The sequence below is a fragment of the Magallana gigas genome, chromosome 10 (genome assembly GCF_963853765.1).
Source record: "Magallana gigas chromosome 10, xbMagGiga1.1, whole genome shotgun sequence".
NCBI classification, from domain to species: domain Eukaryota; kingdom Metazoa; phylum Mollusca; class Bivalvia; order Ostreida; family Ostreidae; genus Magallana; species Magallana gigas.
In genome coordinates, this window is record NC_088862.1 from 16,239,266 (window position 1) to 16,265,407 (window position 26,142).

At 32.6% G+C, this 26,142-nt stretch overlaps 2 protein-coding genes and 1 long non-coding RNA gene across 7 annotated transcripts in view; all 3 read right to left on the minus strand.

Annotated features, from left to right (window-relative positions):
- Positions 1-5,509: 5,509 nt before the first annotated feature.
- Positions 5,510-13,632, minus strand: LOC105337519 (beta-1,4-galactosyltransferase galt-1). Of its 4 annotated transcripts, none has more exons than XM_034461808.2 (2): positions 13,510-13,595; positions 5,510-7,521 (listed from the first exon to the last, which is right to left on the minus strand). In XM_034461808.2, exon 2 carries the CDS (start codon positions 7,494-7,496, stop codon positions 5,742-5,744), a length of 1,755 nt encoding a protein of 584 aa, XP_034317699.2. In that variant the 5' UTR covers positions 7,497-7,521; positions 13,510-13,595; the 3' UTR covers positions 5,510-5,741. The 4 variants fall into 4 exon arrangements, with proteins under 4 accessions (XP_034317699.2, XP_065929541.1, XP_011440550.3 ...); XM_066073469.1 differs by lacking the exon at positions 13,510-13,595 and adding an exon at positions 12,668-12,756; XM_011442248.4 differs by having other exon boundaries at positions 5,511-7,521; positions 13,496-13,632.
- Positions 13,633-16,642: 3,010 nt separating this feature from the next.
- LOC105337520 (uncharacterized) overlaps positions 16,643-26,142 on the minus strand; it is a 41,868-nt gene continuing 32,368 nt past the window's right edge. Inside the window, exons 1-6 of one of the 2 annotated variants that reach the window (XR_010710188.1) lie at positions 18,093-18,169; positions 17,923-17,979; positions 17,660-17,742; positions 17,439-17,543; positions 17,027-17,125; positions 16,643-16,746 (exon numbers count right to left, since the gene is read on the minus strand). Coding sequence is in view for 1 of the 2 variants with exons in the window: in XM_066073470.1 (XP_065929542.1) it covers positions 16,675-16,746; positions 17,027-17,125 (171 nt within the window). In the remaining variant the exon portion in view is untranslated. Of the gene's footprint in view, positions 16,747-17,026; positions 17,126-17,438; positions 17,544-17,659; positions 17,743-17,922; positions 17,980-18,092; positions 18,170-26,142 lie in introns of those variants that run through there. The other variant, XM_066073470.1, reaches the window with a different exon arrangement.
- LOC117686591 (uncharacterized) lies at positions 20,605-23,020 on the minus strand. Its single transcript, XR_004599724.2, has 4 exons — positions 22,905-23,020; positions 22,637-22,690; positions 21,123-21,194; positions 20,605-20,856 (listed from the first exon to the last, which is right to left on the minus strand). It is a non-coding gene; the product is annotated as an uncharacterized lncRNA (long non-coding RNA).

Sequence of the window (26,142 nt, forward strand, 5' to 3'; positions counted from 1 at the left end):
CAAGGAATGAGAGAATTTTCCATTCATTTTGACTCATCGAAGCTTTAGATTAGAAATAGTTTTGATTTGAAATCGATTAAAATTGGTTGTCAATGTGCAATATTGTTACACATATACTTGCCTTTTTTCCCCTCTAATTCAACAACTTTTTAAATTCTTTTATTTAATCGGTGATTTAAAATTTCAAAACAAGTAAAATCTCGTCTCACTCTCACATATGTACTACTTATGGGCTTTTGTTACGTGTTTGGACTAAACAATGTATTAGTACTGGTAATACTAACCACCGCCACACTGGGGTCCTTTCGATCAGCCGTTTACTTTTTGTAGCACGATTACAACATTCATATCTGTCTGAGAGAATCTCATATTTTTACCTGTTAGGACTTTTTTTGGTCAGTCCGCATGTACTCGTTACCTTAACTATTATCTTATTAATTAAACATAAAAAAAGAAGCAAATTTCATTATTGTACATAACATATTAATTAAGGCAATAATGTTGGAATGTGGTTATCTACCAAGTTTGTTACACTTATAAGATTTCGGTCATTCATGCTAGATTTTTATTTGATGAAGGGGTGGGAGGGGGGAGGATTGTAGAATTAATTTGCTTGAAAAACTTTGCAAGATTTAATTTTTCCCCCATTTTGTTGGAATTTATTCAAATACTCTCGTAGGTACTTATGTTAACATGTGTTTTTCCACCACCAAAATTTCCCTAACTGTTCATTATAATTTCCCCTAGCTTTTCGTTATAATTTTTCTTAGCTTTTTATTATATTTTCTCCTGCAAACTTTTCATTATTTCTGTATAGTTCTAATTTTTTCAAGAAGCTGGTGCAGTATAAAATTATATTTTGATAAAAACTGATTGATCGTTAAAAAAAAAGCAATACAGATATGAATGTGTTATATGTACAATGTATATGATATTGTGGTTGTCATCATTCATACAGTGTCGCACACAAATTCAAAGCTGATTTCATAATATAGTATGCATATGTTCATACATTTTTTTCATGCATTATGTTGTCTTCGGAGTATGTTTTTTTTCTTCACATTTCAGTATCTTGTTTTAGTGTAGAATTTACAAATCCATTTGTTATATTTTTTTCTCATGTTAATATTGGTCTGTTTTCATTCCATGATATAAATCACACCATCTTTATAGAGCTGGGTGTTTTCTTTCCGTTAATCAGTTAATGTGGAAATGTTTTTGATAGTATATTTTAAGAGGGCTTGATGGTGGTGGCCATTTTTAGACTGTACTGACCTTCTCTAAAAAAAGAGCTCCATATCAAAATAGAGGAAAATACCCAAATTTAAAAGGTTAAATATATGGATCTTTTCTTTGTTATAGTTATTAGCTTATGCCTAAAAAAAAAAGTTGTGTGTTTAGGGTAACCCGACCTAACCTACAAAAATGCCCCGATCCTACCATTTTTAGATGCCTGTTTCTATCCGAATGTGAATTTTATATTATTTCAATTTAAAATTCGTTTTAAAATATGACACAAGCAAACATTCTTAGGATTCATGCAGAAAAAAATATGATAAAATAAGAACAAATCCCTACCTACCTAACCTAATTTTTTCATCAGTGTTACCCTAAACACACAATTTTTTTTTATAGGCCTTAACAATATATATTTGAAAATTTTAGGAAGATCTTATGGCGACTTAAACAGGTATAATTTTTTGAAATTCTACGTACAGTTGAAAAAATATTTCCACATTTTCTGTATCAGATTAGAGTGGTTGTTTTTTGCATTTCAGTAATGATGTTAATACTCGTTATCATCAACTGTCAGATATCTTCTTTAAAAATCAGAAAAATTCTCACAGTATTTCTGAAAGCTACATGTATATCAATTTAATTTTCAATGTATTGCATTTGACATTTGATTTTACCCCCAACTTATCAAAAAATCTTGTGTCGAAGAATTGTTGTTGTTAATTAAGACATAGTTTGTTGAATATTTATTTCATTGATGCACTGGATGTTGATTTACTTAAAACTATTTGTGACAAAGTCATACTCTTTTTTCCTTTTGTAATACATATATAGGTTAGCAAATTTTTCATGCATTGAAAAAAAAAAATAACATTCATAATTCAGGTACAAACTGTTATAATGTTTGTTATATTATCAAAATGACATATAAAGAGAATTCTAAGGAAGAATTTTTCATGTTCCTTAGATAAAAAAAAATCTTCAAAATGTTCTTCTATCTCAATATATTAAAAAGTACCCACCAGGATCAAGGTCAAGGGAAAAAATATAAATTTTAAGGTCATTGATCATCAGAGTTCATGGTCAAAATACTCAAATTAGTTCTATTGGCTCTAATTTTATTTGGTTTGCGTGAGTGAATCCAGAAATTGGGGGGGGGGGGGGGGGGGGGGGTTGAAGGCCAAGGAAGTTTGTTGTTTGTTAATTTGCACAATTATTGATATATGGTCAATATTTCAACATGCCATTTTGCTTAAGTCTTCTGTTCTGTTAAAATAATATCTTTGCTTATAAAACAAGTTCCAAGTTGACCAGTGTGGTTTGATGTTATCCTAATATTTGGCTTTGATTCAATAACGTTTCTCTTGTGCCTTAATAATCGAAAAAGCCTACTAAATTTTAATGTGTTAACTGACTGTGTAATTAACATTTCATCCCAGACCCTTGGATCTAAGCATCTAACATACATGTATATTATAAGTTTTCACTACCTGTGGATTTTTTTTCCTTCCTTTTTTGTATTTAAGAGTTGTTAAGGTATCCCATCCTGTCATTAGATCAATTGATTTAGATTTTTTTAACAGGTTTAAAAAACGTATTTCCTAATCGATAAAAAAGAAAGAATTTTTTCAAAAATGATTTTTTTTATTCCTTAAGAGAAGAATGCCAGGAAATTCTTTTAAGGGAATGTTATCTCCCCTGGATCTTGAAAATTTTTTTACCATCACGGTAGCTTTAAAAATCTATGGAGAGATATGATAATAAGCTTTGATGCTTATAAAATATCACTGATGATCTTCAATCTACTTACTGCATCAGAAACACACAACACAGAGACTTTTTTTCTTTTATTTGTAAGAATTGTTTCTTCATACATGTATATCTATATCAATTTATTTAAATATGTGCTACTAATTAAGAAATGAGTATACATCAGTATTTTTGATTTTTTTATTATGTTTTGTGGTGTTGATTATAACATTATATTGTATTTTTTCTCATCTATGTGAGGTCTTGACTCAATGGTTTATTTTTTCAGTGCATTGGAGTTCAGCAGGGAAATAATAACGTCTGATTTACCCTGTGTTATTCTAAGCTTATAGGCCAGTATTCTGAAAATCAAAATTCACGATTTCCCTTTTATTAAGTACTCTTTTATAGATTGATTTTGTTAAGTTTAAACTACTTACTTCATCCAAATTAAGAACAAGAAATGTAAAAAAAAAAAAAAAAAAAGTATTTGAATTCTCTTTCCCTACGCATGTCTGAACTGTGTTATGTACTTCCGGTATTTTCTCCCTCACTGATGAAATTGACCGGTTCCGTCTTGACTGTTTTATAGAATCTGTGATCGGGTCTCTAATATATGTGATATCACGTACTAGAAGCTATTTATCATTGATGTTGAATGTGATATAGTATTTTTGTCACTGTGAATTATTAAATCATCTCTATTTTAAGCAAGTTCTTACCTTATTATTGCTTATTATTGCTATTCTTTTTGACATTTTACAACAGTGTCATACACAATCGCTTTGCAGTTACATTACATGATAATCGTGGTAGTTAAATCCTGCTCTGAACCATGAAGAATCATAGGACAGGTGCTTATACTCGGTTTCCGTGGTGCTAAGCAGATAAGCGTCATTGTCGCCCCTGAATAGAGCACCGGTCCATCGCAGTTTAACTCCGAACGTAGACAGGATGGGCTGAGACAATAAAAATAAAGTATTTTGCACGTCTGTGGGCACAGCATTGAGTGACCACAGCAGGGTTTGAATCAGCGACCGTTGGGTTACTGGCCTAACACATATGACTACTGAACGATGTCCTTCACTCGATTTATATCGTGCTGCAATATTTTAAATGTACATGTATTTACACCAATGTAATGAATTAAAAATTACCATTACCACAGCGAACATGTCGGAGAAAATCTTTACGATTATTGTGCACTGGAGATTAATATGATTTCATGCATCAAACAAACGGGTGCCTGTTATGTATGCGGCATCTTCGCTAGCCCAGGGTTTACGATCCGCTCATCTCCTGCATGGATCGTTAACCCTTGGCTAGCGAAGATGTGTATGCGGCGATATACTCGATTATCGTGTACCTATTTACAACAACCCTTTTTACGTGTGAATTTACGATATTAGCGCACCAGTCAAAAAATCACTCTGCAACATGCATAAACAAGGACATAAAGACGACCAATCATTGTGCATCAGTCAAGACATATGAAAACTTGTATCGTGTAACTGTCATGGGAAATCTGTCTTCACATCGTGCATATTTAAATTTCGACCAGAAAGTGTTTTATTGTTTGTACATGTAAACATTTTGACTTCATGTATCGGCAGTGGTAATGTATACTTAGACATTTGAAAATCAGAAAAAGTAATTTAATTTTCTAGCAAATAACGTAATCAATATCTTTCACTATTTCCATGTTGTCTTTGTTGTAAGCATTAATGCTATGTGTATTATTGCACTGCCCTGTAAGCTATGCAGTACGATAATAATTTTAACTTACAAACTTAAGACGTTCCGCCAGTAGATCTTATTCCATACTTAAAAGGAAAATCGCCTTGTCCGAAATAAACTTGCATGAATTTGTGTTAATCTTTGTGCTGTGTCCTTCAGTACACAGGACTTTTAAGGTTACGTTTATATGTACATTGCAATTGAGTTCAAAGGTCAGGCGGGGTGTGTGATTGTCTGCATGTCTATCTGTCTTCGTCTGATCACAACCTTAAAGTTGTTTATATTTACTTTAAACAGGGTTGAAGAGATTTTAAGATTAAGTCAACAGAAAATTCAAGGTCAGGTTTCAATATCATCACTGATGGAGGTCAACCGTCAAATTTGCTTCCATGAGACTATGTCATCATTGGTGACTCATGTTTTTATAACATAAAACTGGAAATGAATAGGTTTATTTGTCTAGCTTTAGATTTTTTACCTTATATTTCAGCCCAGGCCTGGATCATTGACAGACTTTAGCAATTATATACACTTACGAACAGTGAGATCTTAATTGCCTTATTTCACACTTAACTATAAAAGTGAATTGGAACATTTGTTACTGAAGATCTCTTTTGTTCTATACGCCTTCAAAACCACAACATTCAACAGCTAAGCAGATAGATATGATAATCCTGACTCAAAATGGATGTCACAATTCTCCTTCATTTGTAAGCTGAATGCAGCCATTCCAAAAATACATAGCCGCGCATGACGTAAATGTTATAAAAACAACACTCGATTATTGTTAGTTAATTTTATGTATAAACATGTAAAACATCAAAATGTCCACAAAATGTAACAATATGTTATACATGTATTTGTGATACACTTGCATGTAGTTCCCTTCATGAATAAGTATTTTGTGTTTAGTTTAATACATATTTTTAATTGTGTCATTAGCGTGTTTGAAGAGCAATTTTATTGCTAGAATAATGTTGTTCGAACACACTAAAGTGTATAAATAGCTAAAATAGCTATTATGGCATCCTGCTTCCTTTGTCTGCTTGACTAGAACCGGCTTCTATTCGGTTGAATTTGAAAAGTGATTTCTTAACACGCTTAAGGAGATCCCTCTTAAACCTATGCATTGAGTTGTCTTTCATTATTCTGTCGCAATTCATCCCATAGTTCCAATCGCAGTCCCTGTAATGATGGATCAAGGCAATATCTTCCGGAATCAACACAGATTTAAACTTGTCGTCCATTGGTTTACTTAAATGGTGAATTCCCAACTCAAAGACCTTCTCTGGATACACTATCATCTTGGTTCGAACCTTGCTGACGCTGCTAGTTCGCAGTGTTACATTGACGGTCAGTAGTTGGCCGTATTCGTCTTTGATAACGGGATCGTTATTCCTAAAATTAGAATCAAAGAAAACGCTGTGGAAACTGAACGCCGCGACTTCCTCTTTGTCCGAGAGAGAACGCCGGGCCACTGAGTTCAACTCGGGCAACATATTGTTCCACGTATTTGTTCTTTTTGGCACAATAAATTCATCGATGTCATTGAAAGACACTAATTCAGACACGTGAATGTTCCTGTACTGGCAATCCCATATTGCCGCCGATTGGCCGTGATACCAAATTTCGTGCGACTCCATCGTCAATTTCCAAGGGAAAAAGGTTACCACCCCAAGGTCAGAATAATACTGTAACAATTGGTAGATGTCATCTCGCTTTCTGTTGTAGTAAAAATATATATGTTCTGAGCCCAGCATCAGCGAAAACTCGATAAATTCGGTTAAACGCAATATATTGATGTCACCAAATAAAGGTGGAACACATGTGGATAATTTGTATTTAAATGGCGGCTCTTTGACATCAGGAATGATATCAATTGAAACAAAGGTATTTGGATTTTCACTGCTCGTCAAATTTACCCGTTGAATCCGACCATATTTATCTGGTATCTCACACGAGCACAAATATACTGAATTTTCTTTCATATGACTTTCACATGTCTGATAAAACTGCATTTCCGATTCGAACACTTCGCCCGTTTCATTGGTCTGCAATGAACACGAGAGTCGGGCATGGTCACGCGTTCTGCCAATTAAAATGAATCTGATTAAATTAGCCTCCTCGCGAGAGTCAAAGAAAGAGGAGTAAAGGTAAACTCCTGGAAAAATTTCCAGAAAATTGTAGTTTGCGGTTGCTATTGTAATATTGGGGTTTCGAATGAATTCATCTACTTTGTTTTTGTTTGAATTTTCATTTGTCTTAGTTTCTTCAGATTCCGCCATGTTTTGACGTATTGAATATTTAGTGGTGTGCGTACGTGTTACATGACCACTTTTCAATAAGAACGAGGTTTTGTTCCTTGCGTCGCTTTTTTGTCGCATTTTCTCCTCAAGCCGTATTGCACTCTCTCTAATTTTCTTGTCAAAGGAGCTTTCTTCGAGTTCCTTTAATTCGTGCGGGTTTCCTTGAAATGTATTTACGCGTGTTTTAGTCGCGGTATTTGGTGGTTCTTGGTTTTTCCTCTTCTGATACAGTTGTTCGTTGTATTCAATGAAGACGTTGTCACTGTGACCTTTCAACTTTCGATCCACTTTGGTTCGCTTCGTGTCCAACTTTTCTTCGTCGTAATCCAGTAAGGAACTGTAGTCATCTGACCCTCGGATCTCTCGGCCTTTATCCATCACCCTTGTGTAGAAATAGACTGTAACCATGAAGTATCCGAACATGATCAGTGCCAATACACGAAGGGTTTTTCGGCCTCGTGTGGCCATGTTTTTATGTTACATTTTACTACATCTGGAAAAAAAAAATAAACACAACTAAATCAGCTTTCAGCGATAATTGCATGCAGTAAAACTAATATAACCTGATAAAAAATATCATAAATTAAATCAAGTTGATTGCTGATTTTCTTGTATGAGTTTAATCAAGTTTAAGAATTTAATCAATTTTGAACGTAAACCTTCTTTGCAAATCTCACAAATAATTGCCTCGCATCTTTGAAACCCTGCACCCTAAGCTAATTCACTAGAAAAAAAATGCTACCCTTTTCATTCACTTTACAAAAAATGAACGCTGCACTGAACTTTGATACTCAAATTGATAACTGGATTGAGTCAATCGCAGCTTCTCGGGCCTTTCCGGCAGGCTCGGAAAAACTTTTCCGAGCCTGCCGGAAAGGTCCGAGAAGTTGCGATTGTGGATTGAGTTTGATCCCCGAATCTCCCTCTCTACGGTGCTTGTAACACACTGAAGTGTTGTGTCATGTCCCACTATATGCATAGATTAGATTGTAAACCACTCATAGCATTGATTACTTTATTCGTACTGTACATGTACAGATATTGCCAAAATGATAGGGCAACCATTTTGTTTACTTTGTGGCCCAATATCTTGATCTATCTTTGAACAAGGAAAAAACGACTGCAATAAAGGGAAGTTTTTCCTACTATTTATCTGAACTAAGACTATGTTTAGTATATGTAATTTTGAATGTAAGTTGTTCGCACATAGGAATTTTTTTTTTTGATATTTGGGAATCCGGACCAATCGAAAACCATGCAGTTTCTTTATATTAATCTAATAAAAATCATATCGTTAGATTTAAAAAACAAAAACAAATATGGTCTTTATAAATTATAACCATGAGAGCAATTTTGTTTTCACCAGCATCCTTCCTTTTACTCACTTTTCCTATACTTACAATAACAGCACTATTCTAATGAAGTTCAAGTGCACATGTAATAAAAATAAAAATATTTTTACTCACTTTTCCTATACTAACAATAACAGCACTATTCTAATGAAGTTCAAGTGCACATGTAATAAAAATAAAAACTGTATTGAAACTATTTCATGCCTTTTTTTTAAATTCAGTTTGTAAAGGTACTTTGATAAGAATATTTTTATTTAAATAACTACTCACATTATTCACGCGATTATAACCAATTTAACAAGAGCTTGGACCTTGGGTAGTAATGTCAAACAGCAATGTGACGTAGGCATGTCTATTTCATTGCTGGCCACCCAGCCATGGCTCTTTGAAATCAACAAGATTTGTCTGGCTTTTGAGCTAAGACTACGCAATCGGTGCATATCACGCTTGAAAACGCGTCATTTTTAACTTGTTTTGACACAAGAGATAGATAGCAACGTCCAACCGAAAGTCCAAGGTCTTGTTAAAATGGTTCTAATAAGAAATCACAGAAACCCCGCACATCCCCACCAAAAAAAATCCAAACAAACAAACAAACAAAATACCCCCACCAAAATCGCACTCAACTTCTTAGTTATTATAATGACTTATACAAACACTTACCAATGGGATTAGTAATTAATCTGATCACACAACTAAAGTTACTGCTGTGCAATGTACCGCGATGCTATATATATATGTAGTCGTATCAACTTCATGTTTTATACGTGTACATGTATATTGATAATATAGTTGATAAAGATGGATAAGTAAACAGTACTTATAAAGTCAGCCGGTCAAAGGACGGAAGGTTGTAGCTGAAGATTCACACACAATTATGGGTATCAAATGGCCACACAGGCATATTTTGTAAATCAGAGACGCATGGAATCATTGGCGTCAAAATTTTGAGACGCATCTCAAAGGCGCATGACGTCAGTCAGAAACACCTTAAATGATATGTTTTATCGGGAATTTTGAGTCAGTGACGCCAAGTTATACAAAGTACACATGTTTAAGTCATAAACACTAAGGCTTATTCCAACTTACGCAAGTTTAAGTTAGAGACGCAATTTGTCATACGTATCTAATTAATCGAGAGGACGCATCAGTAATCACGTCTGACACGTCAGAGTATGCAGTAATGTGACGCTTTCATAGCTATGGAATTTTGACGCCTTTTCATCCGTGATATAAATTAAAGATATTTTTACAAACAATTGATATGTATCAAAAATACAGAAACCGTTTTCATCTCGGATAAACATTCAGGACTTTAAAAGTTGTACTAGTATACCATGCATTGTATATGTAGTAGTTAATGGAATAAGAAACGTCTGACTGAAGTTTTATTTTGTGAGTTTAATAGATTTACCTTAAGGGGGCTGGGTGATCAACAAATTAACCATCGGATCTACATTTATAGCTTAATAAATGATTTCGTTAGCTACAAACTATATTATTAAGTTTTTAAAAAATCCAAACAGTTAATATTTTTCTATATCTGTATACAGAGTTCTTCTTCTTTTAAAGGAGATTAAAAAAGTCTTAAACTGGCAACGACCATCCAGCCAACTTATATATACTAATTGTTCTTTCTTTTAAAAAGATAATGTACCATGGGTCTGGTATAACGATTAATGTTTAAATACACTGTGTGGCGGCAATGCACCAGAATAAAATTCAAACACGTATTATACTTCGTTAATCTGAGGTAATTTAGTTACTAGTATCAATCACAATCAATAAATATTATGTGGGTGTCTCCATTGCAAGTTAAATGAATCACATGCAGTAAACAATTATCATGCACTAATTTTTTTCTCAATTTTCACTCTTAAGTTCTTAACTCATTATAGGAGTACAATGTATGACCAAACATGGGGAAGTGTCAAAGGTCAAATATGTAATTGGCTCTTCCATCTTTATGTATGTAGTATACTGGTCGATAAAACAAAAAAAATACCAATGATCTCCCAACAACATCAACTGTCTTGACCTGATGACCTTGTGATGTACTAACTACATGTATAAGAAGAACTGTGAAATTAGCTGCGCGTACGATTACACCCCCCTTAATTATTTGCTATATAGATATAAGCGTAAGTCCAGATTTAAAAGAGATATTTATCATTGCTGGACATGTATATGTGTAAAACTAGGCTTTATTAAAAATCCTGAAGGTGGGTATCGTTAGCCTAATCAAATACTTCGGCACGAAAAAGGATTATTGTTGTCAAAGATATAAACGGCCACAAAATTGTTTAATCGATACAAAAAGTTTTACGAAAAAAAGTAGAAAATTTTTTCAGTCCTATTTTTTTTTTTCAAACTTTGATTGATCTATTCTTGAAATTAATTACTTGAGTTGAAATAAGAAGGTATATATTTGTAATTTATTTTAACTTGAAATTGGATTGGGGAGAGATGGGTAGTTTATAGTTTGATAGATCATTTTAAAATAAAATTTATATTGATTTTTCTATTAACAAGTGTTTTCCTTACTTGGCAACATTATTGAATAAACAGTCAAATGTATTTCACGTGATATTTACGTACAATGTACAATGAGGTAACATGCTGTTAAAAACTAGGTTCCATATCTATTGAGGGGGGAAACAGTATAAATAAATAAAAATATATATATTTCTTATCACAAATGACATAAATAACCTTCAAAGTAGTTCGATCCGGACAAATATTAAACACATAAAAAATACATTTGAGTTTCGATGTTGGTTTTATGCTTTGCATTCTTGGAATTCGAAACTCTTTTGAAAAGGAGATACGAAACCCCCCCCCCCCCCCTTCAATAGTGTCGCGATGTGTGCGCTGCCAAAAGTGGAGAGGCTTATTCTTATCAGGGAATAACTCTCGAATAGGATTACAGGTCTTAAAAAGCACTTTGAAGTGTTTCATTCTAAAATTTCAAAGTCAGCGGTCCTGTATTTTAAAAAAAGTCAATTGTCAAATGTGTATTCTTATTGTGTGCAGAACTTTTTCAAAGACAAAGGGCGTTTTTTAATAATAATGGTCCTTTCTACCGACAAGAGTATTTACCACGTGTTTTGTATTAAGAACTTATATCTCTTGAGTTAGATATGACTTTGAGAGTTTGTCTTGGGGTTTTAGAAAATACATGAATTGCGAAACTGCATGCATGGCGATGAGGAAAAATTTTAAAGTTTTCCTGTAAAAGATATAGGTTTTGATTGTGCATGTGTGATAAGGTTTAAATATCGGTGAATAAGGGCATTTCGTAAATTGGGTAAAAGAAATATAAGAAATGAAATAAATGAAGAAAAGATCTTGTTGCAAATGTATTAACGTGTCATATATATGTACGTATATTTAAAAAACTCAGTTTGCAAACAGTTCCAGAGAAGGACAGTAGAAGACAACGATAAGAAGACAAGTTTGGTCAAATATCATCTTATCAGTTATAAATGTAACATGCACTGTCATGCACATGCATTTAAACGCTAGATCTTATTTACATAAGAATGATTGAGAGAAGTCTAAACGCCGAGATATCTCAGAAATAGGTTGTGCACACAGTAATGTAAGTTACAATTGTCACCGGTATTTTGCTATTAAGAACAAATGCATTTTGCTTTTAATGGTTTTATCAGCCTTTTTTAGTCGATGATGCAGCTAGTTAGCATGACTAACAATTTAATTAGTTGCAATGTTATGTATGAAACAATTCTTTTCATTAAAACATAGAAATGAGTACTTCTCAATAAATCAAATTGGCCGACAAAGTTGAATTTATCAAGGATTTTTTTTAGTTGATCAGGTGACGCGGATGTAGACAAAAAACCCTCGAACATTTAAAAGAATCCGCAAAGAAAAAACTTGCTGATATATTAAACAAATTACATAATATCATTTAGATGTAATGTGTATATATATATATATATATATATATATATATATATATATATATATATATATATATATATATATATATATATATATATTACATCTAAAAATTCTAACTTTCATATTTATTTATTAACCTTTGAAACATGTTCAGCAGTATTCGGACGGATGACTTCTAACCGCTACGGCAAACTTAAGTAGATGAAGGGGGTGTTAACAATTACATTAATTGTACCGAAATTGTCTCCACCCAGTACTTTCATTACTTTGATTATGATTATCGTTATCAATAAGCTGTCAAATATAGTCAGGTCTCTATCACTTGATACACATGAACAACGTTTATATAGTCTACATATTTACCTGTGTGTGCAGAATTCATCTACCCGGGATACCGGTGAGATTGTATGTACATAAGTATCTCGATGATTTATATCCTCTCATTTCACGAGTTAGGGTATAGGTGACATTTGTTGTAATAAATAACACAGCAAGAAAATAGGTACTCAGCTATTGACTTCCGTTTCATATTTAGTTTAAATGTTCAAATTGTAAAGAAAAGGAGAAAACGTGTACACCGGTAATCACTAAATTACAAAGTATATAAGTATGTGCAGGAAAATTTGAGAGAGAGAGAGAGAGAGAGAGAGAGAGAGAGAGAGAGAGAGAGAGAGAGAGAGAGAGAGGTGAAGTTTAGATTGGTTGAGATGGGTAATATATAACAAAACTGCGAATTAAAGTTTTTGTGTAACATGCTTTACAATCCTACCAACGAATATATATATTTTAACACTATCGCAGTTAGAAAACATATATTGTTTGATTTGTCATTTAAAAAAAAAAAACAAATCAAAACGAAACTAAAGTAATAGACAAATTTTAATAAACGTTTTATTAAAATGTTGAAAATATATTTTTTTTCATAACAAGAATACATCGAATGATACGACTAAAATAAAATAACGTGCTAAAATTTAATTTTATCTGAGAGTTAATGTTAAAATTCATTCCACCGGTGATACAAAATCAGATTTTATTTCATGTTTGCATTCTACTAGTCATACGGACTCTCGGACACAGCATCCAGAGAGACTCCCACCCCCTCCCCGTCTAATATTTTCTTATTTTAAGGCCTTTCACCTATTCCTTCACTTTGATAGCTATTCAGCAGAAATCAATGCCACAACTTACCTGCATTAATTCACCTTATGAGAATAGATCCCGCTCTTGTTGTTGTCTGCATGCAGACTGAAGACTGAAGACGGGTCCCTGATAAGTGGACGAGAGGTTCACATTTTGTGCAGTATAAAAGATAGGCCCGATTGTAATAGTGCCTGTCGGACACATCGATAGGTTATCACGAGGGGCCAATGTAGAAGGAATAAATCTCCATGCGCCCGCATATTATGTAATTTGGCGGGTAATTAGTCATTCTGAAAAGCCTCCCCAAAATAGCCAGATTTTGACGACCAATTCTGGAGCTGATGAGGTAAGCGGTTTTTTTTCAGGGAGAGAATTATTATTTCCTCAGCACCTGGAGTATTTAGGATTACATGCAGATTAAATGGCAGGGTGTAACTGCTGAAATGGACCAGTAAAGTGTCGAAACACGTACACAGGAGGGTTTGAAGAGATTAACAGTGGCGGATCCAGCAAAGAACTTGAAAAGTTTGTTTACCCTCAGACGGTGACGAAATCCTTAACTTGGGACAAATATTTATCATAAATGCTCCACACAGGATATATACAGTTTACGGGCGATGTTTTTGTTACAGCGGTTTGTGCGTTAAAAACTCCGTTAACTGATTAACCTAATTTGAATAAAGCAACGCACTTTTATTTCTATCCATATATACATTGTATGTGTAAATTGGTCGCTGGGTATAAATACGGTTGTGTTATTCAGTGCAGTTCTATACACGTATCAGCGATTAAGAAGCTGAGCAATGTTTTAACTGCTGGCTGGCTGTAAATTAGTCTAAAATATCTGACATTTTCCTTGCTTTTTTTTTTTTAATGATTTTGATAATATTATACATGCCAGAAAAACATGCATGTAAAATTACATTCATGTACAATATCAAAATCATAAAAAAAAAAAGCCAGGAAAACGTCAGATATTTCGGACTTGCTCGACTCTTGACTCTAACATTCCATCCAGCAGACTTTGAATTAGATAGAACCAGTTTAACAAGAGCTTGGACTTTGGGTAGTTGTGTCAAACAGCAATGTGACGTAGGCCTGTCTATTTCATTGCTTGTCACTCAGTCATGGCTCTTTGAAATCAACAAGATTAGTCTGGCTTTTTTTTTTAGCCAAGACTACTCAATATGTGTATATTTTACATGAAACCAGGATCATTTTTAACTTGTTTTGATGCAAAAAAAAGATAGGTACATCTTATTGAAAGTCCAAGGTCTTGTTAATATGGTTCTATTAGGGAACAAATGATCTATAGCAAGGATGCGTTCATTTCGTATGAAACCATTGACAGACCACACATTGAATGACTGTATACCATTTTTCTATTAATGGGATCGTTCAGAAAAGAGACACTTCTATATTTAATGAATACTATGATATACAAAAAAAAGATTTCCATATACATGTATGTGCACATTCATCATAATCAGAAATGCCACGGAAATTAAGAATAGAAGTTTGAACTATCGTCATGCAGAGTTATTCTACAATGGTCGATGTGAACAGAAGGCTGAATTTAGTCTGAACATGCAGATCGAGGTTTGTATTCATGTTATCAATATTCAAAGGTTAACAAGATACCCTACGCGGATCGAGGGGGGGGGGGGGTCAGTCTGGACTACCTATCTCCCGAATAATTTCAAATTTATGAAATTAACATAGATTACCGAAAATAGGTCGCGGACCACCCATCGGCCTGCAAAACCAAATTGTACCTTGTACCTTCTTGGACATGTACTGGAAAAATTGTCTGGATCAGCGCTAGCATGGCTAGGATAAAAAATATTCATACCTTTGTGAGGTATGATCGACAACTCTGGATAATCAGCAAGCATACTGCTCATACTGCATGCTAATAATGCTGTTGATTCTTTCTCAATCAAATGTGTATGCATACATTGGCCTTTTGCATACATTAAAGGAATTGTTTTTGACTTGGATACTTTTCACTACATAGCCCACCCCCCCCTTTTTTTTTTTAATTTGATCGTTATTATATAGTTTTTAAAACTTATATCACTTTTTGCATTCATAATTTTGGGCATGTATAAGTATTCAGTGTACTCTCTCTCTCTCTCTCTCTCTCTCTCAATCTCTCTCTCTATCAATCTCTCTCATTCTCTCTCTCTCTCTCTCTGGAGAAAAACAGGTCACACAATCAAACAAATTAAACAATACTTTAATAGAAATATGTTGTTCTGAACCTTCGCTTTCTACCGTTGCTAGAGTTTTTTTTTAATATCATAATCTTAAAATACATGTATATAACATTTTCAAAAAATCCGTTCCAATTTTCATTTCATTTCTTAGAGCGTCGGCAGAAGAATTTCCGAATTCTTGAGAACAGTCCGGATCCTCCAGTGCTCTTTTTCTTTGTTATTGGTTTCTTTACCTGGCAAGAAAAAGTAGAAAATACCGGTATATCTAACATTATTTTTAATAATGTCAATTATAAACCTTAAAACTAAATGGAAAAATTGTCTTTGCTCACAACATCTGATTCGTAAAAGCTTGTCATGGAAGAAATGGAATTACATGTATCTTAAAGCAGGCGATATACTTATGTATAATTTGTATCCTTGATAGTTTTGTTTTTGTGTGCTTTTGTGTGTAGTATATTATTCAAGAAACGGTAAATTCGTGTTCTCGGGTTTTATGTTATATTTCAAATAAAAGAAAACAAATTCAATGTATAAAATCGAAAAGACGATACTTATAAGTCAGTTAATACCTTTGGTTTCTGGGTACCTGCGCAGCACGGAATTAGCCGACAATACCACGGGGTATCCTTGTCATCTGTAATCTGTGGGGGGAATTAAACAACAACATAAAAACAAGATTGTCAATTGTCTTATTTTTATACATTGTATACGCTGTAATTCTGAAGCGGAGATTGTTCTTGGAAAAAATTCATGTATATTTATCACTAACATTTGATGGTGCTATTAAAACCTTCGCATGCGCTGATCCAGAATTTTTTTTTCCGGGATGGGGGTTCCGACAGTTATTTGAGTTTGCCAGGAGGGATCTGAGGCATATTTTTGATAATTTTGTAATGTAAATTTAAAGAAATTTGAATTGGTTGGAACCCCCCCCCCCCCCCCCCCCACACACACACACAGATCTGCACACGCTTCGTAAGTAGAAAAAGTTGATACATATATACATCAATCTTTCTGCGCATGCGTATTTACCTCTGTGATGATACATGTTGATTTCCCTTCTTCCCTTTCCATGGCCTAGAATTAAAAATAAAGTTGTTCTTATCAACTTGAACAGGTTTGATTTTGTGTAGAGCGATGAGTACTCAGCTTAATTGTTTTTGGTTTGTTTGATTACAAGTTGTTTTTTGTTTTCATTATTTCTTACATGTGTGTTGTTTGTTTTATTTTTTTAAAATTATATTGAATGGCTTTGTAAAAAATTTAAGTAAAAATACTGACATTCAAAGTGCCCCAACATTTGAAAACCTTGCTTTAAAACATAGTTTTCGGAAGGAAAGAAAGTGTCAAAGGTTACCATGAATCTTTCTTGTACAAGTCTCCTATACATGAATAGCTTTGCCAGCTGATATTTCATTTCAAGCTTCTCTAGACTCATGTGTTCCGCGCCAGCCACCTGTTTACATATAAAGCAATTATCATAATAACCTAATAGAAAACATTTAAACATATTCACAACCGCGGAATCCGTGGGGATGTAATTTCGTGGATGCATCGGTTTTCAGTTTTGGAAAGAGAGATAACTCTAATACTTAATTTCCTTTGAGGATGTAAATTAGTTGGGTAAGACTACCCACGAAGAGCACAAAAATTAAGACACCATGCACGAATTCTAATAATTCCACGACGAATTTTCAGTGATAATAAACATTCAATAATTTCAATATTTTTTTCTGGTATTTTGAAATAAAATCTATACATGTACATACTGTAATTTTATGTCGCTGGAAGAATGCATGAATCGTCCTAATTCGCAGTTCTCGCTGGGCTTAATAGTTTTTTCCGTATCTTAAAATTGTGTAGCCATAGTGCTCCTGTAATTTTATGCATGGTGTTGTAAAAAAGTAATGGCTATCTCTGAGAGAGAGAGAGAGAGAGAGAGAGAGAGAGAGAGAGAGAGAGAGAGAGAGAGAGAGAGATATTTTCTAACCTGATACTGAGAATAATCAGTCGCTGGTTGACGGGGATTCCCGAAATCTTCCTGAAGACGTACACAACACAAACGTCAAGTATCTGCAAACCAATACAATATTATTTACAAGAGAGTGTATATTTAGTTGATAATTTGAATAAATAGTTTTATTTAGGTCATATGAATGAAATATATTCATTTAAATCATAAACTTGTTCTTTTTCACAAATTGTACTACTAGAGGCTTATGTACAATGAAAATAAATTTGATTTCTTCGTACCTTTTGCGTTGTAGGCGAGAACCATCGCATTAATTCTTGTGGCCGCTTTTCCGTCTCCTTACAAAATTATGACATTTCGATAGTTACTGGTATCATGAGATAAAATTTAGATCATATACCGGTAGAACTACAAGTAATTACACAATGATATTTCAAACTAAAAATTGTACCTCTCTTATGTCAGTCTTGTCCATATCGCTAAAAATTCTTTGCAACAAACACTGTTACTACTAGAGCTCTCTTGATGATTAAATGATCAACAATACTGATGACGTCACAATAGAGTAACTACGTAATTCGTCTCTCGCTAGATGGCGAATTAATTAAGTTGAACAATACGTTCATATATATATATATATATATATATATATATATATATATATATATATATATATATATCATTTAATATTTATTTGTTTGATGAGATATCGGCGCTTCTGATTGGTTGAAAAATTTCTTTGATACCTGCATCAATAAAAATTTTCCGAATCTACTTTTCTCAACTGTTCTGGTCTAACACTATTTATAGAACGGGTATTTCCAAGATAAACACTGTCAACAAAATGTGAAGTTGTGTCTGTTTTATTGTCAGCAAAGAAAATGCAATCTTGTGAATATAAAAACTTGAAAGTTTAACCTTCAAAAATGAACGAAACACATTATTTGATTCACGAAATAGAAAATTAAGCGTCTTCTCACGATTTCGTCTGCTTGAGATCAATCAACATTTACAGCGAGGCTGGCTGTTCCTTTTCCAGGAATATTATAACGAACATATAGGCCTATAAACTTTCACGGTAACACTGCACTGCTGTTCAAATTTGGTAACGATAATCATAAGTTTCAAATTTACACACGTACATGATCGGTTATCAGAAATAGCGTCGTAAAGAAAAGCTATGGGTAATGCATCAACTCCTTCGGCGCATTCCAAGCGGCAGATATGCCATTTAAGTACATCACTGGCTATCTAGTTACCACAACGTTTACAAAAGTCGCTTATACATACTATTCTTTGTCGACATATCAGCTATTTTCGTCCACGATCGCCTTTCCTTGGATGGTTATGTCCAGTTGCATTTTCCAGCGATCTCACATGAAAACTAGTTTTATTACGAGTTTTTCTGCACAGTGAATAATATCACAAGCTATCGCATGTATTTTCCTTTCGTTTTCAATTCAGCCGGTTCAGATTTTAACTCATTATTTGTGTTTAATCCATTAAATTCAGCTCAATAGCTCTGCATCAGCTGAAAGCGCATCCATTTTGAATACTGTTGCTGTTGTTGTTTTGTATTCATACGCGCCGCTTCATTTACATTATTTACATGTTTGATCAATGACACTTCACATTTTTTTATTTGAAAATGTTTTATTAAATGATAAGAAATGAAGATAATAATTTTTCTATTGATCGACGTATCAAAGAAAAAATTGACCGGAAAACTTTTTCATCAATGCGCTACGCGCATTGATGAAGTTTTCCGGTCAATTTTTTCTTTGATACGTCGATCAATAGAAAAATTATTATCTTCATTTCTTAAATCAATTACGCTTCAGCACGGGAGAATCCAGATTTTTTCCGAGAGCCCGGGACCCATGGGTTAATTTAGTTTGAACAAGGGAGGAGATCCTCATGATCTCTTTGTTTATTGTACTTTTAATTAATTATATGGACTTTCTATGCATTATAAATTGTTTAATGAACATAAAAATACACAGATATTTTAACAAAAATATTTTATGAATAAACAGAACAATTTTTCTATTTATCATTTAATATACTTTTTAAAAAAAATTTTTTGTTGTAAAATCATGTCAGATATGTACTATTTTATATATTTATTTACCCCCTTTTCTTTTTCTCTTATATATTAATCTTGTATGCCTTAAGTTATCATATCCATAAGAATCACAACCTCTCTCTCTCTCTCTCTCTCTCTCTCTCTCTCTCTCTCTCTCTCTCTCTCTCTTACACCAAGTATTAGAAGATAATCGATTTATTCGATGTAATGTATTCAGAAGAATTGTTTTTTAAGGAATCTTATTTACTTGTTGTATTCAATTGTATTCCTACGCTGGAGTAGCGTTGTCTCTACAGTCTCTTGGAATCAAGGACAGACAACTAATTTAAAGGTAGAACCAGTACTGGCGTAGACTGCACTTTATTATTATTTGTTTGTTAAAAAATTGATTGGATACAATTTTCCAAAAATATTTAGATTACTGATACATAATGCATCGTAGAGTTTGATGGCGTTGATTCTCTCTTTAAATGTTACAAACAAAGATTCATATATAGGGGGTTTTCCATCTACTGCTTGGAATACTTGTCAGAAAACCCCAAATCCATGTTAGCAAAAATGTGCGTAATTATTCCAAAAGCACAGTTTCTACATATATTCAGTTTTAATATATTTAACAAACAACCAAAAAAGTGTTGAACACCTTTAAGCGTTACAAATCGATGATATGTTAAATATATATTGTTGTTAATAATCATTCAAAAAATATATCAGATTTTTTATATTTATTTATTATTCAGCATCTTAATCGTCCGTGTATAGGCATTTCACACCCATCTTCTTTCGACCAGAAATGACACCTCAACATCTCTCTCAGTCTCTCAGTCTCTCTGTCTCTCTCTCTTTCTCTCTCTCTCTCTCTCTCTCTCTCTCTCTCTCTCTCTCTCTCTGTGAAGAAAAACAGGTCACACAATCAAACAAAATGAACAATTCTTTAATAATAATACATAGTTTAAACCGTTAACGTTCGTTATCAACAGTGTCTTTGATCTTATCGTGTTTATAACAATATCAATTTTTTAATTCTTTCCAATTGTCATTTAATTTCTGAAGAGCGTCGGCTAAAGAATTTACAAATTCTTCCAGACAGTCCTCCAGTGCTTCTTTTCTTTGTCTTTGGTTTAATGACCTTGCGAGAAACAGTAGAAAACATATCTAACATGCACTTATTTTTAACGATATGTCAATTATGAACCTCAAAACTAAAGTGAAAAACGCTTGTCTTCGAAGTGATGAAATTAACTTAAAGTAAGCAATGATATATAATTTTAACCCTTGATATGTTTGTTTTGTGTGTAGTATATCATTCATGAAACGGTACACCCATGTATATAAGCTATATTTTAAATGAAAGAAAAAAGTATAAAATCGAAATGTCGATAGGTTAGTTTATACCTTTTGTCTCTGAATATTGACGCAGCATGGAATAAACCGATAATACCACGGGGTATCCTGGTAATTTGTAATCTGTGGAGGAAATTAAAATGATAGAATACGAAATAAATTGGCAATGGTCTTATTTTTATACAGTTTATAAGCTGTAATTCTCAACCAGAGATTATTCTTGAAAAAAAATGTAATTTACTTCATCCATGTATATATCACCAACGGTAAAATAATACATGTCACAGCCGTATTTTGATGTTAACACAATTCGTTGTTGTTGATAGAATGAACAACTCAGCTGTTTGGGTTCGTGTAATTTATATTTTTCAATATATAAAAATGATGGTAATCTGTAACAATTATTACAGAAATGAATATAATAAAATACACACTAACACTACTTAGATTCACGCATTAGATATATTTTAAGATGTTTGAATATTGTTAATCTATGTTTTAGATGGTTAATCATTTTAACAAATAACATAGGTAATGTGGTAAATGAACTTACCGAAATGACATATCTTTTATATTACTATTATAGAATAGATAATATAATTATGGAGAAGGGGATAAACTCTTCTTTTTTTCCGCTCTCTGGGGGGGTGAAGTGTGATAGATTTAGTATTTGCCGCCAAGCATGCGCACTTAAATATAAAACTCATTCACTATTTCTTAAATAACAACCAATCATACAACTCTCACATGACCCAAACACCTTTGACCTTTCACACTCCAAACTCAACCAATGAACGTAAAACACCATGAATATGAATGAAATGTGGAAACGTAGTAAATTCCAGTGATCTGTAATTCACTATGTTTATAGAGGATTATGAAAATGATATAAGAATATTAGTACATAATATATCAATATATTAAAATAAATATTGTATCAATGAATAATTCACCCTGTGACATATATAAAATCATTTGATGTTACTTTTATAACCTTCGTAAGTAGAACAATTTAATACAGATATAGATATATTTTAACGACAGCTTGGACTTCGGGAAGTTGTGTTAAACGATAATGTGACGTATGCATGTCTATTTCATTGTCGGCCGGTGTAAAGCAGAATAATGACCCCCTTAGAATAATGACTAGGGTCATTTTTCGACGTAGAATAATGACCGTAGAAAAATGACCCTTTTGCTTGAAGAATAAGTGCCATTTTCATAAAAAACAAAACAAAAACTAGACAACATAGGGATGGTGACCATCCCAAAGGGTCCCACTTAAATAATGGACATAGGGGGAAGAGCATAATTCTGCTATGACCTTCAGCTTCGACCTTTATATAAACATAGTTCAAGGTCACTACACACCCATTATCCAAAGGCGCTCTGTGGGTGAAGTATGAGCCAGATTGGACCATGTTATAACATAGCATGGAATTTCTTGTATGGATTTCCTTTTTTTCTTTTACGTAGCGAGCAGCGGTTAGAAATTTTGATAATATTACTCAACAGATGAATTTATGTGAGAATAGAGAATACGATCAAACTACACTAGTTCTTACTTCTAGAAGTCTTTCTTCTAATACCTCCAAGGGCATTTCCAGACAGCCTGCGACCTGATTTCACACAACAAATCATTATTGATTTTTTTCATACAACTAACGAAAAATAGTTTTAAAAAAATGCATGAAATAAAATATTATTACAAATGTCATTAAGATAAACCGCGCATACTAACGACAAAACAAACAAAAAGCAGAACAAAAATTGTAAAAAGAGATACATACAAATAAGTTTTCAAGTCTTTTTAAGTTATATACATGTACATACTGTTATGCGGTATCGATTTAAGTACGTGAGAATCGCTGAAATTCTCAACGCTCGCTGGGCCTCCTCGTATCTGGTGTTTTCCTGTAAGTTGATCCATAGTATTTGTAGAGAGAGAGAGAAAGAGAGAGAGAGAGAGAGAGAGAGAGATTTCCTGTATCAGCAGACCAATTAAGAAATAAGTATTATAAAAGAATGAATCTATAAAACCTATTATTTACAGCATCAGCATTCAAATTTGGTTGGGTACTTTTAAATGTATTATGTAACAGGTTACATAAAAAAATTTAATATATCTAAAACTTAAAATGATGTACCAGGTAGCTAAAAGACCGTTAATAAGGTGAGCGTTGTAATAACTTTAAAAGAAATAAAGTTAATTTGTTGTATTCAAGTACATCATAGAGAAACATTATCTAATTAAAATAAGATCTTTGATCCGCTCCTATTATATCACTACACAAAGATCTAACGAAACCCCTTTCACAGGTCAAAGATCTTTGTGTAGCGATCTAATAGGAGCGGATCAAAGATCTAATTTTAATTAGATTGAGAGAAACAGAACTTAATTGTAAGCAAAACCTTGCTCCTACACAAAATCTTAGTACAAATGATAATTGTAATGAAAAAATTTGTAATATCCCCTACATTTCGGTTGTTAACCAAGATCCATTGCAAGATATCTGTTGATTTTTTTTATTCCTTTTAAAATCAAGATATTTCATAAAAGTAACTGATTTTAAAGAAAACATAATAAAGATATTGCTGATGGCTATTAAGAGAAATTTTCAATTTCAAATTAAAATACCTCTCTTGATTCTGACATGAGCGTTTCCATTTCTCTGCTCCAAATTGTATTCACGCTCATGGGCTAGTTTACCTCATTAAAAAAATCACTTGGAAATTTGTCATATAAAAAACATGTACAAATGTAGCAAGATTTTTACCTATTAGTTAACTATATGAAATATTGCCCCATATTGCTTCCTTGTAATGTAACACCAGGTGACTTTTTTTTTTTTAAATACCATTTATTGATTCCTTATAAACAAGTACATAATAACTTATCAAAAAATGGTGAGGACAGAGTTACAATATATATCAGGTTTTTATAAACTAAAAATGTACACTGTATATGTATATGAGATAATCAGAAAAAAGGAAAAAAAATCAATATATGTTGAAAAAACGTATACGATATATATCAAGTTTTTATGGGAAAAAAATGTTACATGTACACCGTACGTACATTTAAACATGTATGTGTTAATCAAAAAAAGTGAGAGAAAATAAATCCTTGCATTGATAATTTACATGTGATTTTTTTATATTTTGGCCCGCACATAACAAAGGGTTTCCCTACAATCAGTCAAAGTCTGTGTCCATGTTAGAAACCCTTGTATACAACAGAGGGACTGTCTCCCTCGGAGGGTGGGCGTATATAAATATATATATACATACATAATAGATATAAGCATAAGTACATATTCATAGCATAAATGAATATTCATAGTAAAAATGCAAAATTTTGAAAAAGTTTCTTGTAAAAAAGATAGAACAGAACAATAAGATAAAGTATTCTCTTTGATATACATTCTTAACGATTGGCTTGTTTCTTCTAAGTTTTCGACTCTACAGAACATTTTATATTTGTAAATTCTGAATGCAATAAATGAGAGGAAGATATTATAAAGCTTTGTTGTTTCGTTATCATCAACAAAAAAGCCAACAATGACATTTTTCCAAACAATATTAAAATTTAAGCATTGGCTTGCCATATGCCAAACATGTTTTACATTTACACAATCAAAAATTAGATGCTGTGCATTTTCTATCTCGGTTCTACATATTTTGCATTTGTTATTTACCCCTTTATTCCACTTACTAATTAACAGATTATTACTTAGTAAATTGTTTAGAAGATTATAATTAAATTCCGCAATACTTTTATCTTTGACATTTTTAATTTTGTTGAAATATATTGATTTCCAAATTTCCTTATCTTGGATTTGGAAATCCCTACCAAGCTTTCCTTGTGAAATTGGACTTTGAAATTTGAGCTTTACAAGCTTCGAATAAAAACATTTAGTTTTGTATTCTTCGTCATTCTGTTGCATTTTGATATGGGGGATTTTAGAAAAATCATACATGAATTCAAATTTCTTAAACACTTTTTGTTTTATTTTTTACTCGCAGATCCAATTGCTTTTTTTGTTTAACCTATCAAATATATCTCTTGTACTTTTTAATTTACCATTTTCTTTAAAGATGTCTTTAACATACAGTATTCCGCTTTTAATCCTTTCATCAAAACATATCGTTTTACCTTTAAAAGTAAATGAAGTATTCGAACAAATTAGTTGTAATAAAAACGATTCGGTATTTATTGATCTGTCATTATTTTGCTTAAAATCTTTACATAGATTAAAACAGGTAAAAACTTGCTTATAAAATTCTGGAAAGTTTTTTAGTATACCATAATTTTCAGTCGATATTTCTGTTGTGCTCATTAAATAGTTTATATTGATATTCAGCGCTTTACAGAGACTATCTATATATTTTTTACAACATGATTAGTTGTAATTAGGCGGGCAATCCACGTTGCCTTTATAGCCTTTAATTTAGAGTCTATGTCGGTAATGCCTATACTGCCATCCATAATATCACCTATCATCGTATTTCGTTTGATTCTGTCTGTTTGATTCCATATGAAATTGTATATTACTCTATTTATATCATTCACATAATTTCTTCCGGGAAGTTCTAAAATACTAGAAACATATATAAGTTTAGGTAAGGCAAGAGAATTAACTACAGTAACTTTACCGAATAATGTTAATTTTCTCTTTTTCCATGATTCAAACAAAATTTCAATATCGTGGTAAATCTTCATCCAGTTTTTATTATAACACTCGATTTAGTCGTGTCCTACAAAAATACCTAAGCATTTTACAGCTTGTTTAGCTACTTTAATACCTTCTAGATTTTCGAACTGGTCTTTTAAATTTCCTAACAATATGCATTCAGTTTTTGATAGGTTTATCTTTGATCCAGCTAATTTGCAAAATTTATCTATGGTGCCAATAGCATGTTTCATGGATTCTATATCTCCTAAAGTATTCGTCATATCGTCCGCGTGCTGTACATTTTTTATTTCATCTTGTAAATTTGTCGAGGTAAATCCATGTATTAAATTATTTTCTTTAATTTTACTTGATAAAATTTCCGCAACAAATAAATA

Coding starts and splice junctions, on each gene's coding strand:
- LOC105337519 (XM_034461808.2), bottom strand. CDS start 7,496: ATGGCCACACGAGGCCGAAAAACCCTTCGTGTATTGGCACTGATCATG.